At 35.6% G+C, this 19,194-nt stretch overlaps 1 protein-coding gene across 1 annotated transcript in view; it reads left to right on the top strand.

Moving 5' to 3' along the window:
• Nucleotides 1-19,194, top strand: part of Efl1 (elongation factor like GTPase 1) — a 137,035-nt gene that overhangs the window by 8,793 nt on the left and 109,048 nt on the right. Inside the window, exons 5-7 of the mRNA XM_048790135.1 lie at nt 14,146-14,279; nt 15,876-16,013; nt 17,610-17,824. Of these exons, the coding sequence (XP_048646092.1) occupies nt 14,146-14,279; nt 15,876-16,013; nt 17,610-17,824 (487 nt within the window). The remainder of the gene's footprint in view (nt 1-14,145; nt 14,280-15,875; nt 16,014-17,609; nt 17,825-19,194) is intronic.

Raw genomic sequence — 19,194 nt, 5'->3', positions numbered from 1 at the left:
TCCTCTCCTTCCCACCCACTTCTGAATACTTTCTTAGTTGAGAATCAGTGTAGTGAATGGTAAGTGGTATTTTGTTTTTGTATTTTTTCAGTGCTGGGATCAAACCTGGAGCCTTGCAATATGGTAGGCAAGTTCTATACCACTGATCTAAAACCCCAGCCCACTTAATGTTAACATTTCATCCTTTCTGTGGTTCTGACTCTTAATTAAACCAGCTTCAACTTTTAAAGTATTAGTTTAGTTTTAACAGATAAACTTACAACAATCATGCATATTATAGAAATGTTCTTGAAAACAAGGTGATGTTCTACTGTTTTGCAGGGAATTGGTTCTTCCTTGATAAAATGGAGCATCTCATCTTTACAGTTGTGACCAAAATTTACTACAAATATTGGGATCATTTTGTTAGACTTTGTTACTCTTTGTATTACACCCACCTCTCCTTGTGCCCCTCCTGCAAGGACACCATTCGTTTAGCATGTCATTTCAAGAGTTAGGAAATAACTCTCGACAATATACATTCTATAAAAGAAGGAACATAGTGTCTTTAAATCCTTTAGTTTAGAATCCAGAAATAGAAGAGAAATAGATTCAAAGGGATTGAATGAATTGAAATTTGAATACTTTGAATAGTCTCAAAAGCTATATTGCTGCCATTTCTATTCTGTAGTCATTCTTATGTCTGTGGGCACATATTGTTATTGTAGAACTTTTGAATTGAAATGTTTATTTTAATTCATCTTTTGAATATTTAAATAAATTAAAAAGTTTGTATTATAGAAAATTCAGTGTGTTATAGAATATAAAATAAAATATTAGAATGAATAGAAATCACTTTCAGTTTTATCCCATTATTTTTTGTAATTTTTATATTTAATAGCAGTCAGAATTTTATGTGTGCACTGTTGCACACACTGTGACTATTTAACTTAATTTCCCTTCCAAAGAACCTTGCTTATTCTACTACCAGTGCAATGTGTTTAAGTACTATTTGATTAGTTCTTTACATGATGTTGGTGTTAGTACCTCTGTGTAAGTGAGACAGTCTTTGTGGGATTGTTAAAGACTAGAGAGTGAGGGCTGGGGGTATGGCACAGTGGTGGAGTGCTTGCCTGGCCCTCGTGAGACCCTAGATTCAATCCCAGCACTGCCAAAAAAAAAAAAAAAAAAAATTCAACATTTTTGGTAATTCTAAAAAATCTTGGCAACTTATTTAAAAATCGCAAAATATCTTGTTGAATACTCTTCAGTGTGCTTTAGTTTATAAACTTACATTTATTAACCTCAGGTATATGAGATAGCTAACAACTTTGTTAACAGGACACTTGGGATTTACCCAAATGGCAGTCACATGTAGCCAGGATGTACTCTACATATGGAGATTGAAGATATACATCAGCTTTCTTGTACCAAGGACCAAATGCAAGTTCATCTTTTTGTGAACATTTGTATTTGGGTTAGTGGTGGTGGGCAGGAGGAGGATTTATACCTGTGTGTTATCAGCTATGTAGATTTTACTCTTGGATGTTATTCTCCAGAGAGTAGGCCATGGGGAACTGACTTATGCCATCCTGGGTCACACAAGCCAGCATATACCAGAAAATCTTCCTATTCAGATCTTTCTTTCCCTTCTCTCTGGCTGTGTGACATTACTCTGTTGTCCTGATTACTTTATTCCTTTAGGACTAAGGCTAAGAGGGAAGTATTCTATTGTCCCTTATTTGACTGATAAGTCAGATATTTTCTAAGGCAATGAGTACTTTATTTTGTGAAGCATTTAGTTGGTGCCAGGCCAAAGAAAGTAGATACATGACAGTTTAATTTTGAGGTGGGTGTCTCATATGCATGGCTTTGTTTAATCCTTACAATAAGCTTGTGAGATTGAATTATCCTGGTTTTATTTATTTGAAAAATGGAGTTCGGGGATGGGGTTGTAGCTCAGTTGTAGAACACTTGCCTAGCACGTGTGAGGTACTGGGTTCAATACTCAGCACCACATATAAACAAACAAATAAAAATAAAGGTCCATCAACAACTAAAAAATATTTTTTAAAATGGTGTTCAGAGAAGTTAAGAAAGTTTCCCAAGCAAGGACAGAGTAGTTTCTAACGCATGGTAGTAGTCCTAGGAACCACATAATTACATTTCCAGCCTATTCAATTGGATCAGAAGTCTTTTGGAAGTTAGTCAGTCCAGGCCATGACTAATTCCTCCTGAAGATCTCTCCTTTCCACCACAAATTTCTGGGATTACTTATGGACATCTTATTGTGGCCAGCATTACCCACATCCCTGTTGTCCTTGGTCACTGCCCAAACTGTAAGCCACGTGATCTGACCTCTCTTATACTCGCTCCCTATGTCTCTTTGTAATTCTGATATCCCCCCTCACTCTGCCACTACTCCCTTCCTTACTAAAAATTATTATGAAAACATTCTAAGGTAAACAAACATCCCTATATCTCAACATCTTTTTACTGATGTTCCCCCCTCCTCCTGCCTGGTTGTCTTCTGATAACACTGCTTTCCTTGTACTTCTTTCAAGTGAATGCTGCTCATTCTTTCATGTTCCTTGTATCTCTTGGTTAGAAGATGGGATTGCTGTTGTTCTTGTCCTGATACTGGTTCCAAAGCTTAATTCTTCTATCCTTACCCCTTATTTTCAGAGTCAGTTATTTACCTTCGTTAGCACTGTCAAGTTCTGGTTAGGACCTCTGTTCAGGCTGACTTTGGCACCTTGCTCAAAATTTTCCTTTTCATGTGAATCCTTCAAAGTGGCTTTTGGCATTCCTGATAATGACTTCTTCACCAGCTTGCCCTCTCTACAACTGTACTAATTCTCCACTTCCCCACTCACTCTCATAGCTACTTTGTGGATTTTAGCATCACCTTTAGTAACCATCTATGACATTTCAAATTTAAATACTTCCATCTGGGCATAGTGATGCACTCTTGTAGTCCTATCTATTTGGGAGGCTGAAGTGGGAGAATTGTTTGCTTTCTCCTTTATCTTTGATTCTTCCAGTGTTTACCTGGGTAGTGAGGTCCCCATTATTTGACTTGATGAGGCTTCAGGTTTTTGAGCCCCATTCCTCTGTTCACTTTGCCTCATATAGTTCAAACCTGTCATTTCACTGACAGTCTTGCCAACATCCTCAATCACTTTGCTTCCTTGACTTTCTGTCATCCTCCTTCCAAAAAACTCTTTAACTTTGATAAGGCTAATTTTCTATATTTTTTTCTGCTTATCCTTGGGACTGCAGGCTAACTTCCCTTATCTCCTGTTATGTTTGCTTATTCTCAAATAATATTTTAAACTTCTTATCTCTTAGCATTTCTCTCATCACCTCCCCACCTCCCTTTTTTCACAGAAAAGAAGATTTCTCAACTACTTGCCACTGTACCTCAAAATGTAATAGTATCGGCATCTTTGCTTGCCTCCTGTAGTTGAAAAAGAGCTACGTTCTGGATTTATCTCCCATATATGATCTTTTCTCCTGTATCTTCCATCATTCTTTATATACGGGCTTCTAAACATCAGCTTTTAAGCATGCTCAAGCCTCCTTTTTCTTGGAAAATTTTTCAGCTCCAAGTCTCCTTCCTTCCTTGTCAACGTTGTTCTATCTCTCACTTAGTTCTGATGATAGAAGCTACACCTTAATAGTACTGACACACATTGGCAATGTGAAATTGTGTGAAAGATAGCTGGACCTTACTCTGTGACACTCTCCAGGATGATGTGGAGTGGTTTTAAGAAGTGAACATTAATCTTTTTTCACTTCAGGGTTTCTCATTTGTATTTTTTATTTCCTTTCAAGTAAAAAGTGGCAATAAATCAAGACACTGTGGACATGCAATTACTAGATTCATAACCTATGCAGTAGCTTTGAAAGGTGTACAAGTTCTCAGTAATGTGAACCCAGTAATGAGTGACCAGTGTAGATTGGCATTATATAGGAAAACAAAACAAAATAATCAAACTGAAAAAACAAAGTGAGTAAGGCTAACCAAAATCAGAAGTGTTCCATACTTGGTACAGTTTTTTTCAGGTTGAAGGAAGGGATAGTTTATGGGAGAACCTAATTCAGGTTGAAGGAAGGGATAGTTTATGGGAGAACCTAATTCAGGTTGAAGGAAGGGATAGTTTATGGGAGAACCTAATTCTTGTGCCATTTGTGGTTATTTCTAGATCCTTTTTTCTTCCCTTCTCTCCAGAGTTAACCACAACCTCTGTTTTTTGTTTGTTTGTCTTTTTTTTGTGGGAGTAGTAATGGGAATTGAACCCAGGGGTCCTCTACCATGGAGCTACATTCCCTACCCTTTTCATTTTTTATTTTGAGATAGTTTCACTATGTTGCCCATGCTGGCCTTAAACTTGTGCCTTCCCTCCTCGGCCTCACTGGGATTACAGATGTGCACAACTGTGCCTATTTACATTTTTTGTGGCACCCTTTTTAAGAAAGGGAGCTTCATTATCCTGTCACAATCACTATGATGATAAGATGCATCATATTGTGCTTTACAAATCTGCCAAATAATAAACTATTAGTCTACTTTCTGTTATTGTAAAAAAATCTGAGATAATTTAAGAGGAAGGGTTTATTTTGGCTCATTTGTGGAGGTTTTAGTCCATGGTCAGCTGGCCTCATTACTTTTGAGTCTGTGGAGAGGCAGCACATCATGGCAGGTGCACATAGTAGAGAAAGCTGCTCATCTCATGGCAGCTGGGACCTGAAAGAGTCCAGAGTCCCATGATCCCCATAAGGCACACCACAAGTGACCTAAGACCTCCTACTAGGCTCTGCCTCTTAAAGGTTATATACCACCTTCCATCAGCACCAAACTGAGGACCAAGCCTTAACATATGCACCTGTGGAGGATGTAACAGAACCAAATTATAGCATAAACTATATTAGTTGATTTATAACTTATAATTTTATTTCTTGATATAAAATATTAAAAGGACAGTAGTAATATTTCCTATGGAGGGAGACTTTGATTACTCCATAGTTAGGGTCATGCACATAATTGTTTATTTTCAAGAAATTCAGTTAGGAACATATCCTCAGACAATTCAGGTTCTATTCCTATTTGTTAGATATTAGTATTGTTCTAATACATAAAAATGACATTTGTTTAAAGTTCATATTTTCATCCCTAACTTTTCTACTCTTCTTTTATTCAAAGCAAATTTTTTTTTTAATTTTTCATTTTTTTCACAGTTTTGTTAGTGGTCATTTCCATGTTTTGGAAATACAGCACTGACCCTCTTTTATAAAGTTTTACTGTTCATAGAGGAACTATCTTAGTAGATGCTAAGTTGTGCCCCTTCTCTCAGACAGTTATCTATAGCATTTTAAAACTACAGGCAAAGCTGGGTGTGGTGGTGCATAGTTCTAATTTCAACAGCTCTGGAGGCTGAGGCAGGAGGATCTCAAGTTCAAAGGCAGCCTCAGCAATTTATTGAGGCCCTAAGCAGCTTAGCAACACCCTGTCTCAAAATAAAAAATATGAAGAGCTGGGGATGTGGCTCAGTGGTTAAGCGCCCCTGAGTTCAGTCTTCAGTACCAAAAGCAAAATAAAACACCACCATAGGCAAAGTAGAGATTATTTTACCATAACTTCCTTCTCATACCAGAAATTGTTTAAAAGATGTCTCCTGTAATTAACTTCAGGTTTTTCAACTTATTTTTGAATTGCACCTAGAATATTAAAAAAAATTGAATTGTTGTTGTTTTATTAGATGAGTCCCCTGAAATGAAGAGGTTTATTTTGGAACACCTGAGAAATAAGGCAGCAGAAGTTTCTGTTCTTTTGAGATTCGCTATAGCAGGGATTAGCTCAATCCACAACTCCAGGATTTATGTTATGACTTGGAAAGATCATTTAGCATACTTAAAAGAATTTTAATTGGTAGTTTCCATTAGCAGTAAAAATAATATCTAACATGATAAACCCCGTAACTAATTTATATATTTTTATTGGTTATTCATGCAAAGAAGTGGATGGCATTCAAGAAAAATTTTTAAGAGGTAAAATGCAGCTCAATTCACAATAGCTAGACCACGGAACCAAGGTAGGTGTCCCTCAGCAGATGAATGGATAAAGAAAATGTGGCATATGTGCTCAATGGAATATTACTCAGCTTTAAAGAAGCTTTGCTTATGGACATTCCCACCCCTCACCCATAATGGATGTGGGATTTTTCCCACTGCCTTTGAAATTTTAATTTGAATTTATTTGGAAAAGGTTAAGATGCGAAGGTGTTGAAAGAGGAATTGGGAGGCCTGGCTTTGAGCTGAGGTCTGACTTTGTCAGCTGTGTGACTAAGCACAGAACCCCTTCCTTCTCACCATTATATACATTTGGCCCATTCTAGATATAACAGAGATGGATAGGGCTTCTTTGAACGTTTAATATGTACATGTGTTGTGAGCTCCAAGGCTACCTGTTTCTCAAATTTATTTATTTTACACTCTCATTTTTTAGGGTGTAGATTTTCAGATGGAAACATTAAGTGTGTCGCTAGTTTTCTGTTCCTTTCTAGATCTGAACTTGCCATCCCTGAATGAATTTCAAAGGGTCTGAAATTGGATGTATAATTAGGGAGGCATATATGGATAACTTATTTTTCTGATTATTCTCCAAAGGGTTTATAATCCCAATAAGAGATATAAGTACAGAAAGCCTGAGGTTTCTGTATGAGTATATTTTTAGAATCTGTAAAGAACCTGACAGGATATCTTGGCTCTGAAACTTCTAAATGAGGTCCAGGTACATCATGGACAAAGGTTGGGGAAGGACTTGCAGTCTCCAACCCTAAAGTCCAGAATTGAGCCAAATGAACAAGCAAGTGTAGTTTCTCCAGGTACAGAGCATAAAGGAATCTTAAAACCTAAGAAGTGACTAACACCATTAGACCTTGGATAAACCTCTCACTTTTTAGGAGCTTTTGAATGTTTATGTTTATCTATGAAATGAAGGTGTTGGCTAAAATTCCAACAATCTAACAGCTTTATGTGATAGGAGCCTGGACCATGCTAGACTTGATCATTGTTTTCGGGCTTATTTAGTTGAGACAATGTGGCTTATCCAAGAGGGTAACTGGAAAAACTGGTGCTTGAGAACTGACAGTGAAAGGCTGTATTAAGGCACAGCTTACTATTGCTCCAGGCTCTTTGATTTTCTTGGGAGATGTTCAGGGTCTTCTCTGGTTGGAGCCTTTTCTGGTAGGTGACATCCTGAGTTTTTTATAAAGCAGTTTCCTGGAAAGATCATGAGGCAGAGGGGATCAGTGTTACTGAGGGAGCCAGTTATCAATTAATGGCAATCTTTCTCACTGAGTCCCAGAACACTTTGGAATTCTTCACCTAGTGTTTCAGAAATTCAAACTACCAGTGGAATCTTGGTGTGTGGAGTGAAATTTACTGTCATCCTGCATGTAATGTTTAAAGGCCTGGTCTTTGAAATTAGGTGGGTTTGAACTTCTGGGTCATGTTAAATGTTTTGTCTTAGGCAGTTAAGCTCAGAATTGGGCTCTAACTGAATATCCTTGAGAAAGCTTCTAAACTTTTCTGTGCCCAGTAATCAGGTTGGTAAAATGGGGTTAATGGTGGTAACTACTATGGAGGGTTGTTCTAAAGCAAATATCACATACTTAGAACAATGCCAGGCACAAATAAGAAATCCACAAATGTTGCCTCTGGCTGTGGTTACTTATCATCTATAGAATGAGTCAAGTCATTAAAATTACATTGGAGAAAAATCCTTTAAATGGTTTATAAATTGTAATATTCAGCCTTGTAATAATTCTTGAGCACATTGAAGTTAATAAACACTGAGTGAAGGAGAGGAGAGGTACACATATATGTGGGTTTTTTTTCATTTTTATATTTTTAATTGATTTTTTAAAGAAATGACAGCAAAATAAATTACAATTCTTATTACACATATACAGCATAATTTTTCATATCTCTGGTTGTATGTTTTAACATTTAAGTAATTATTTTGCTTTTGAAAAAGAATATCAAATTTAACAGTAGTGGGATGAAATGTAGGATTTTGAAACATTACTTTTTTTGCATGGTTTATTAAATTATGGTTTTTTAAAATTTTTTATTTGTTTTAATTAGTTATACATGACAATGCATTTATGCACTTTGATATATCATACATAGATGGGATATAATTTCTCATTTTTCTGAGTGTACATGTTGCTGAATCATGTTGGTCATGTAGTCACATATATACATAAAGTAATAATGTCTGTTTCATTCTGCTATCTTTTCTATCCCTACATATCCTCCCCTTCCCTCCCATCACTTCCCTTTACCTAATCTAAGGTAATGCTATTCTTCCCTACCCCCCCCACCCTTATTGTGAATTAACATCCGCAAATTAGAGAAAACATTTGGCCTTTGGTTTTGTGGAATTGGGTTATTTCACTTAGCATGATATTCTCCAACTCTAACAATTTACTGGCAAATGCCATAATTTCACTCTTCTTTAAAGCTGAGTAATATTCCATTGAGCACATATGCCACATTTTCTTTATCCATTCATCTGCTGAGGGACACCTACCTTGGTTCCGTAATCTAGCTGTTGTGAATTGAGCTGCTATAAACATTGATGTAGCTGCATTATGTGGTATGCTGATTTCAAGTCCTTTGGGTATAAACCAAGTAGTGAGATAGTTGGGTCAAATGGTGTTTCCATTCCCAGTTTTCTGAGGTATCTCCATACTGCTTTCCATAGTGGTTGCACCAATTTGCAGTCCCACCAGTAATGTATGAGAGTACCTTTTTCACCATATCCTCACCAACATTTACTGTTGCCTGTATTCTTTTTTTTTTTCCTGCAACTTAAAAAATATTTTTATTTATTTATTCTTTTTTAAAATTTATTTTTTAAAAAATAAATGACAGTGGAATGCATTACAATTCTTATTACACATATACAGCACAATTTTTCATATCTCTGGTTGTATATAAAGTATGTTGACACCAATTCGTGTCTTTGATACATGTACTTTGGATAATGATGTCATCACATTCTTGTTGCCTGTATTCTTGATGATTACCTTTCCGACAGGAGTGAGATGAAATCTTAGAGTAGTTTTGATTTGCATTTCTTTAATTGCTAGAGATGTTGAACACTTTTTCATAGATTTGTTGGTCAGTTGTTTTTCTTCTGTGAAGTGTCCGTTCATTTCCTTAGCCCGTTTATTTATTGAGTTATTTGTTTTTTTTTTTTTTTTATTTCTTTATCCTAGCGATCTGTGAAGTGTCTGTTCATTTCCTTAGCCCATTTATTTATTGGGTTATTTGTTATTTTGGTGTTAATTTTTTTGATTTCTTTATCCTAGTAATTAATGCTTTATTGGAGGTGCATATGGTAAACATTTTCTCCCAATCTGTAGGGTCTCTCCTCACTTTATTATTTGTTTCCTTTGCTGAGAAGAAGCTTTTTAATTTGTTTTTTTTTAATATTTATTTATTTTTTTAGTTATCGGCAGACACAACATCTTTGTTGGTATGTGGTGCTGAGGATCGAACCCGGGCCGCACGCATGCCAGACAAGCACGCTACCGCTTGAGCCACATCCCCAACCCCAAAGCTTTTTAATTTGAATCCATCCTATTTATTAATTCTTGATTTTACTTCTTGCACTTTAGGAGTCTTGTTAAGGAAGTCAGATCCTAGGCCGATGTGGTGAAGATTTGGGCCTATTTTTTCTTCTGTTAGAGGCACAGGGTCTCTGTTCTAGTGCTTAAGTCTTTGATCCTCTTTGAGTTGATTTTTATACAGGGTGAGAGATAAAGGTGTAATTTCATTTGCTGCATATGGATTTCCAGTTCTGCCAGCACCATTTGTTGAATATGCTATCTTTTTTTCTACTGAATGTTTTTGGCGCCCTTGTCTAGTATGAGATAACCGTATTTATGTGGGTGTATCTCTGTGTCCTCTATTCTGTACCAGTGGTCTACAAGTCTATTTTGGTGCCAATTCCATGCAGTTTTTGTTACTATTGCTCTATAGTACAGTTTAAGGTCTGGTATTGTGATGCCTCCTGCTTCACTTTTCTTCTAAGGATTACTTTAGCTATTCTGGATCTCTTATTTTTCCAGATAAATTTCATGATTGCTTTTTCTACTTCTATGAAGAATATCATTGGGATTTAAATAGGAATTACATTAAATCTGTATTATGCTTTTGGTAGTTTGGCCATTTTTGACAATATTAAGTCTGCCTATCCAGGAACATGGGAGATCTTTCCAACTTCTGAGGTTTTCTTCAATTTCTTTCTTTAGTGTTCTGTAGTTTTCATTGTAGAAGTCTTTCACCTCTTTTGTTAGATTGATTCCCAGGGTTTTTTTTTTTTTTTTTTTTTGAGGCTATTGTGAATGGAGTAGTTTTCCTAATTTCTCTTTCAGTGGATTCATTGCTGATGATAGGAATGCGTTTGATTTATGGGTGTTGATTTTACATCCTGCTACTTTGTTGAATTCATTTATTAGTTCTAGGAGTTTTCTGGTGGAATTTTTTGGATCTTCTAGATACAGAATCATATCATTAGCAAATAGTGATAGTTTGAGTTCTACTTTACCTATCTCTATCCCTTTAATTTCTTTCTTTTGTCTAATTACTCTGGCTAGAGTTCAAGGATGATGTTGAATATAAGTGTGAAAGAGAACATCCTTGTCTTATTCCAGTTTTTAGAGGGAATACTTTCAGTTTTTCTCCATTTAGAATGATGCTGGCCTTGGGTTTAGCATATATAGCTTTTTCAATGTTGAGGTATGTTCCTACTATCCCTAAGTTTTCTAGTGTTTTGAACATGAAGGTATGCTGTATTTTGTCAAATGCTTTTTCTACATCTGTTGAGATGATCATATGATTCTTGTTTTTAAATCTATTAATATGATGAATTATGTTTATTGATTTCTGAACGTTTAACCAATCCTGTATCCCTGGGATGAACCCCACTTGATCATAGTGCACTATCTTTTTAATATGTTTTGTATGCGATTTGCCAGAATTTTATTGAGAATTTTTGCATCTATGATTATCAGGGATATTGGTCTCAAGTTTTCTTTCCTTTATGTGTCTTTGTCTGATTTCAGTATCAGGGTGATATTAGCCTCATATAATGAGTTTGGAAGGGTTCCTTCCTTTTCTGTTTCATGGAATACTTTGAGGAATATTAGTGTAAATTCTTCTTGTAGAACTCGGCTGAGAATTCATCTGGTCCTGGACTTTTCTTGGTTGGCATTAGGCTTTTGGTGGCATTTTCTACTTAATAACTTGAAATTGATCTGTTTAAATCATGTGTGATCTCCTCATTCAGTTTGGGTAAGTCATGTGTCTCTAGAAATTTGTCGATATGTTCGATATTTTCTATTTTATTAGAGTATAAATTTTCAAAATATTTTCTAATTATCTTCTGTATTTCAGACATATCTGTTGTGATATTTCCTTCTTCATCTTGTATTTTAGCAATTTGAGGTTTTTTTTTTTTTTCTTTTTGATAGCATGGCAGGGGTTTATCTATTTTATTTATTTTTTCAAAGAACCAACTTTTTGTTTTGTCAATTTTTTCAATTGTTTCTTTTGTTTCAATTTCATTGATTTCAGCTCTGATTTTAATTATTTCCTGTCTTCTACTGCTTTTGGTGTTGATTTATTCTTTTTCTAGGGCTTTGAGATGTAGTGTTAGGTCATTTATTTGTTGACTTTTTATTCTTTTAATGAATGCATTCAATGTAGTAAACTTTCCTTTTAGTACTGCCTTCAGAGTGTCCCAGGGATTCTGATATGTTGTATCAGTGTTCTCATTTACCTCTAAGAATTTTTTTATTTCATCCTTGATTTCTTCTACTATACATTCATCATTCAATCGTGTATTACTTAGTCTCCATTTGTTACAGTAGCTTCTATTTTTTATTTTATCATTGATTTCTAATTTCATTCTGTTGTGGTCTGATAGAATGCAAGATATTATCTCTGGGTTTTTTTTCTGTGTGTATTTACTTATGCTTTGTGGCATAAGATATGGTCTATTTAGAAAAGGAGCCATGTGCCACTGAGAAGAAAGTATATTTGCTCGTTGATGGATGAAATATTGTATATATGTCTGTTAAGTCTAAATTACTGATTGTATTATTTAGTTCTAAAGTTTCCTTATTTAGTTTTTGTTTGGAAGATCTGTCCAGTAGTGAGAGAGGTGTGTTAAAGTCATCCAGTATTATTATATTGTGTTCTGTTTGACTCTTGAAATTGAAAAGGGTTTGTTTGATGTACATTGTTGCTCCATTGTTTGGGGGCATACATATTTATAATTGTTATGTTCTGCTTATATATACTTCCCTTAAGAAGTATGGAATGTCCTTCTTTGTCTCTTCTGATTAACTTTGGTTTGAAGTCTACTTTATCTGAGAATGGAAACCCCTGCTTGTTTACATAATCCATATAAGTGATAAGTTTTTTCCCATCCTTTCGCCTTCAGCCTTTGGATGTCTGTGCCCATGAGGTGAGTCTCTTGAAGACAGCATGTTGTTGGTTCTTGCTTTTTAATCCAATCTGCCAGTCTGTGAGTTTTGATTGGTGAGTTGAGGCTGTTAACATTCAAGGTTATTATTGAGATATGATTTGTATTCCCTGTCATTTTGATTTATTTCTGGTTTTTTTTTTTCCTCACAAAATTTATTTATTTATTTATTTATTTTTATTGGTTGTTCAAAACATTACAGAGCTCTTGACATATCATAATTCATACATTAGATTCAAGTGGGTTATGAACTCCCATTTTTACCCCAAATACAGATTGCAGAATCACATCAGTTACACAACCACATTTTTACATAATGACATATTAGTGACTGTTGTATTCTGCTACCTTTCCTATCCTCAACTATCCCCCCTCCCTCCCCTCCCATCTTCTCTCTCTACCCCATCTACTGTAATTCATTTCTCTCCTTGTTTATTTTCCCATTCCCCTCATAACCTCTTATATGTAATTTTGTATAACAATGAGGGTCTCCTTCCATTTCCATGCAATTTCCCTTTTCTCTCCCTTTCCCTCCCACCTCATGTCTCTGTTTAATGTTAATCTTATCCTCCTGCTCTTCCTCCCTGCTCTGTTCTTAGTTGCTCTCATTATATCAAAGAAGACATTTGGCATTTGTTTTTTAGGGATTGGCTAGCTTCACTTAGCATAATCTGCTCTAGTGCCATCCATTTCCCTGTTTGATTTGTCTTAATTTCTCATTTGGTTGAATGTTCCTTAGATCCTCCCTTTGCTGGTTTTATTTATTTTTTTTCCACTTCATCCTCATGGAATATTTTGCTGAGAATTCTCTGTAGTTTAGACTTTCTAGTTGTGAATTCTTTTAATTAAATTATGTTTTAATGTCAAATCTCTATAAGCTAGGGTGACCAGTCATTCTAGTTTGCTTTGAATTGGGGGCTTTGATGGGAAGTGTGAATTCCCATGCTGAAACCAGACAAATCAAGATGTGTTGTCATCCTACATTGGTTTGTTGTGAATATTATAGGAGATAATATATGAGAAAGCACATAGCATTACTTCTTGGCACATAGTAACTGCTCCTTAAATTTTAGTAGAATTTTTGTAAAATATTTAGATTTAAATTTTAATTGAGCAGATTCACACTGATATTTGAGAAGTTATAAAGGCGAATTTGGCCAACTGCTTTATGTCTTCATAAGTTGACATCTTGGGTCTCTGAACAGCTTTTACTCTTAGGCCTTAGGCATTGGTTTTTTTCTATCTGAGTTTCCTAGTCTGTAAAATGAGAATAGTAATATTTATCTCATAGGGTTATCTTAAGGATTCAGCAAGGTGTGATTAGCAAATTAAAAGTGGCAGTATACCAGGCTCATACCATATTCTTAGTACATGCTAACTATTAGAATAATAAAGTTAAACATTTCATATAGATAACATTTGGAATTAGTAGTATAATAGTGGGAAAAGTTAGGATGATAGTTGTTGATTGAGCTTTTCGCTTCTTTAGCTTTTTTTCAGTCTTTTCTTAAAAGCTTCCTTATTCTAGAATGCCCTGGGAAGAGCAGTGTATGTATACACCTTCACAGCTGAAAATGTGTTGTTTTCAAATTTTATTTCAGATAGTGAGGAATACCTGATTAATCTCATAGACTCTCCAGGACACGTGGATTTCTCCTCAGAAGTATCAACGGCTGTTCGTATTTGTGATGGATGCATCATAGTAGTAGATGCTGTGGAAGGGGTCTGTCCACAGGTAATGGTGTGATACAAAAGTATTTAACGGGTTGAAGAAGGTGAGGAAGAGGAGAAACTGTTGATTACTATGTATCACATTAGGCATTTCACTAACAATAAGAAAGCTGGCTTTATGTTTCACTTTGGTAATGTTCCAGTTTCTGATGGAGTTAAATCATCAGAGCTGAAAGGAACTTAGAAATGGTGGCAATACTTTGGATGGAAGTGTCTGTGATATCCTCTTAGGGTAGTACTTAGAAAAATGATAGAAATGTTGGATTTGGGAATAATCTAGATGTTTTACTCCAATGAAAGAGGTTTTCTGAATCATGAGAGGTTGTTGCTAGCACAATACTAAACAAGTTTTCCCTAAGTAGGAGAGAAATTCTGTTGTTTTCTCAGCCTACTTTTCGGCCTATATCCACATCCACACACTGTACCCATACACATTCCTTTCCTGTTTCCCACTCTTATTCTTCCATGTCCTTAATCTAGTGTTTCTATTTATCTGTTCCCACCAAAGTTAACCCTAAGGCCAGAGTGAACATGCAGCTCTGGTGAGGATAGAGCTCAGAGTGGCTCTCTAAGTTAATTTCTTTCAGTAATTTTTGAAGGCTTATATTTGCTCTCTAAGAAAATAAAAAGATGTCACCTTCATATTCTACTCCTTAATATGCACATTTACTTTCATGTTTCTAAAAAAGAATAATAAAAGATTTAATTTCCTCAAATGTAGGAATTTTTTTAATTTAATATTTATTTTTTAGTTGTAATTGGACACAATTCCTTTATTTCACTTATTTATTTTTATATGGTGCTGAGGATCAAACCCAGGGTTCTGCACATGCCAGGCGAGCACTCTACCGCTGAGCCACAACCCCAGTCCAAATGTAGGAAATTTTAAAAATTATTTATTTTTAAGTGGTGCTGAGGATTGAACCCAGTGCCTCACATGTGCTAGGTATGTGCTATACCACTGAGCTGTAACCCCAGCCCCTAAATGTAGGAAATTTGATATTAGAAGAAGATGTATTATGATTATCTTTTGGCCTCTCCTCTGATTTCCCCTATAGGTACAGGTATCCCAACTCAAGAGGGCTGTCTATGTAGTGTCTTAGGTATCCTCACAGGATACCTAAGCCATTGATGAGGTCAACTTGAGTGTATTTGCTGAAATGGACATAGCTGGCTTTAGAACAGCAGAATGGTGATTTGCCTCTAAGAGGTGAGATCATGATGAAGGAGGTGAACATGTAGCTCTTGGCCAAATGTTTTATTTTTTTACCTACATGCTAGTATCATTGGTGTTTGATAATTATTCATTTAACCATGAAAAAGAGAGAGTATTTGTGAAAACACATATTTCTACTAAACCTTTTTGCTGTCTTTATCCAATTTTATTTTTTTCCCTTAAATAAACTATAAGGCCCTCTTATCTGCAGTTATTTGTTGCTATGCTAAATATATATTTTATGAAAACCTGAATATCTTTGTCTGACTGGCATAGTCTGAGTTGTGGTAAAGGACTGTGGGAATGTGTTGGTTATTAACATTTTTCTGGTGTGCTTAAATTATTGCAAATCCTAAGTTTTACATTTTTCTGTGCTTTTATCAGACACAGGCAGTTTTGCGGCAAGCCTGGCTCGAAAACATCCGTCCAGTATTGGTGATTAATAAGATAGATCGGCTGATAGTGGAGCTAAAATTTACCCCACAGGAGGCCTATTCTCACCTCAAGAATATTTTAGAACAGGTATTGTGTTCTTCAGTATTTTAAAATTGGGGCTTGAAGAGTTATTAGGAAGAGTATGAGGAGTGGCTATAGAAAATTCACTTATTTGAAGTTCTCTGCCTAAGGTTCTGTTAGAGTTATTACACCATGACAGAGGCAGCAGAACTAGCAGAACTAGTCTCAGGAGTCCCTTTCATCTCCTGGAAGCACCTTCAGTATAAGGCTTGAACAATGAACTTTCTTGGTTAAAATTTGTAGTTTGATTCTTAAGTGAAACAGTATTAGGAGGCTCTATCATATTGTATTACCTGTCTTTAGATAAAATTTTATCCAAGCATTTATTCATTTGTTTATTCAGCAGACAGGTACATAAATGTGTCAATCAAATTAATTGCTAAATGTCCATTGTGTGTTAAGGATTGTGAATAGAAAGATGGAAGTCAGAGCCCCTGTGTTCACAGAGCTAACAGTATAGTAGGGGAGATAAATAGTTAAAGAGCTATTTGGAGAACTACGAGATACATGATTTGAGAACGTAGATGAGGGCCACTTAACCTAGTCTGAGGGAGGAGGTAGAAGAAGTCTCACAATGGAAGCCTTGAGATAGAAGAAAGGTGAGTGTTTGATAGAATATTAGAGAAGGACATTTCAAAAGAGAAGGAATAAGATGTACAAAGTTATAAAGGCAAGTAGAAGCATGGTATGGGGTTACCTTTGAGAAGATAATTGTAGTTGAAAAATTAGATCATGTTAAGCCATTATTGAACGTGGTTTCTACATTTTCTCTATCTCCCAAGAGACGGGAGAAAGGAATATAAGACTTGAGTTTTGGGGAGCCTTGTATGACATGAATAGAAGTTTGAAATTCTTCAAGACAATGAAAAGCCATTGATGAGGTCAACTTGAGTGTATTTGTTTGCTGAAGGGTGGAAATTACAAAGGTATAACAGTGCAAAACAATGATTGATAGATCTAGTTTCCCCCATTAAGATAGGTGGAAGTGTAGAAATGCTCCTGTTCTTCAGAAATACTCTCTGTAGAAATATTCCTTCTTCAGTGAGTGGCAGAAGGGCCAGCAGTATTTTCAGATGAAAGCAGTCTTATAGGTTGGAATGTGGGGGACTTGTACAAATTGTTAAGTAATAGGATTGATTTTTCTCTCTGAATTAGCTAATAGGATTACTTATTTGGAAGTGGAAATAGTTGGGTATTAGAGGTTGGGAAGAGGGCCTGAGGAGTAGTAGAAATTTCAAGCAGCTGATGTGAGAAATGGATGAGAAAAGTGACTGAGGCTACCTAACTAGGATTATGGGGTTTGGAAACTGTCAATTCCTAGTACTACCAGGCCCCAGCACTTAAATAAAGGTATGACACATTAGCCTTTACATTAAAATAATAATGGTAATCCAAAAAGACCTTTCAAAAGCCTTATAATTTAGTTTTGCTGGATTTTGATAAAATGGGTTAATACATATAAGTCATTCCTTGATCGTAAATGTCATTTCCAGTGAGTCCCAACTGTGATGATTATTTTAGCCCTAACAGAGGTTAGACAATTCCTACCAAGATCATGCTAAGCATCTGAATGACACTCTGCCATTTCACCATCTCTCCTAGATTAATGCACTCACAGGAACTCTTTTTACTTCTAAAGTCCTAGAAGAAAGAGCAGAGAGAGACACTGAATCCCAAGTGAATCCAAATTCTGAACAAGGAGAGCAAGTGTATGACTGGAGTACTGGCTTGGAAGACACGGATGATTCTCACCTTTACTTCTCTCCAGAACAGGGAAATGTGGTGTTTACCAGTGCAATAGATGGGTGGGGCTTTGGGTAAGTCTTTTTAAGTCCAATTACAGTTCGTTGTGGTTTTACATACAGTTGATCTTTTAGTTTAAATTTTTATTTTAAGATAATTGTAGCTTCATAGAGTCATAAGAAGTAATACGGAGAGTTCTCTCTTTTTTTTTTGTACCAGGGATTGAACTCAGGGGCACTTAACGATTGAGCCATATCTCCAGCCCTTTTTTGTATTTTATTTGGAGACAAGTTCTCACTGAGTTGCTTAAGGCCTCACTAAGTTGCTGAAGCTGGCTTTGAACTTGTGATCCTCCTGCCTCAGCCTCTTCGCTGCTGGGATTACAGACATATGCCACTGCACCCTGCTGGAGAATTTTCTTATACCCTTTATTTAGTACATACCTCATGGTAACATCTTGCAAAACTATATGGCACAGCCACAACCAGGACACTGAATGGACACAGTCAAAATAAAGAAGATTTTCATCATTACAAGTGTTCTGTGTATTACCCTTGTATAGCCACACCTGTTTCCTGCCTATCCCTAAGCCTCCTTATGGGTATTCACCTGTTCTCTGTTTTTATAATTTGTCATCTCAAAAAATAAGTTACAGAAATGAAATCAAAACAATATATTATAGAAATGGGGGCTGGCATTGTGGCTCAGTGGTAAAGCGCTTGCCTAGCACATGTGAGGCACTGGGTTTGATCCTCAGCACCACATCAAAATAAGTAAAAATAAAGGTATTGTATCCATCTACAACTAAAACATATTTTAAAAAAATCTACTATAGAAATGGAACCAAACTATATAATCTTTTCTGGATTGACTTTTTTCCTATATAATTCTCTTTGAAATTTATCCAAGTTGTTGCATGTTTCCCTTATCCAAAATGCTTGGATCCAGAAGTATTTCAGATTAAGGATTTTTTGTTGTTATTGTTTGGTTTTGGAATGTTTGCATATACATAATGAGATATCTTGGGGATAAGACCCAAATCCAAAAAAAACCTGACCTTTTACAGTCTGAAGGCAAATGTATATAATACTTTTAGTGTTTCTGTTTTCACTGTGACCTATCACATGAGATCAAGTGTGGAGTTTTCCATTCATCGTATCAGCACTTTGAAATTTTGAATTTTGGTGCATTTCATATGGAAGCTATATAGGTGGTTCTTTTTTATTGTTAGTAGTGTTTCATGGTATGGATTTACTATAGTTTTTAATCATTTATCTTTTAAACAACATCTTTTCTCCAATTTTTGGCTATTACAAATAAAGCTGCTATTAACATTCACATACAGATTTTTGTGTGAACAATAAATTTTCATTTCTCTGGGATAAGTGCTCAGGAGTGTAATTGCTGAGTTCCATGGTAGTTTTTTTTTTTTTTTTTTTTTAAA

This window comes from Marmota marmota, unplaced genomic scaffold, assembly GCF_001458135.2.
Source record: "Marmota marmota marmota unplaced genomic scaffold, marMar, whole genome shotgun sequence".
In the NCBI taxonomy this organism is placed as follows: domain Eukaryota; kingdom Metazoa; phylum Chordata; class Mammalia; order Rodentia; family Sciuridae; genus Marmota; species Marmota marmota.
The sequence above is the reverse complement of the archived record's forward strand: the minus strand, read 5'-3'. Positions and strand labels throughout refer to the sequence as shown.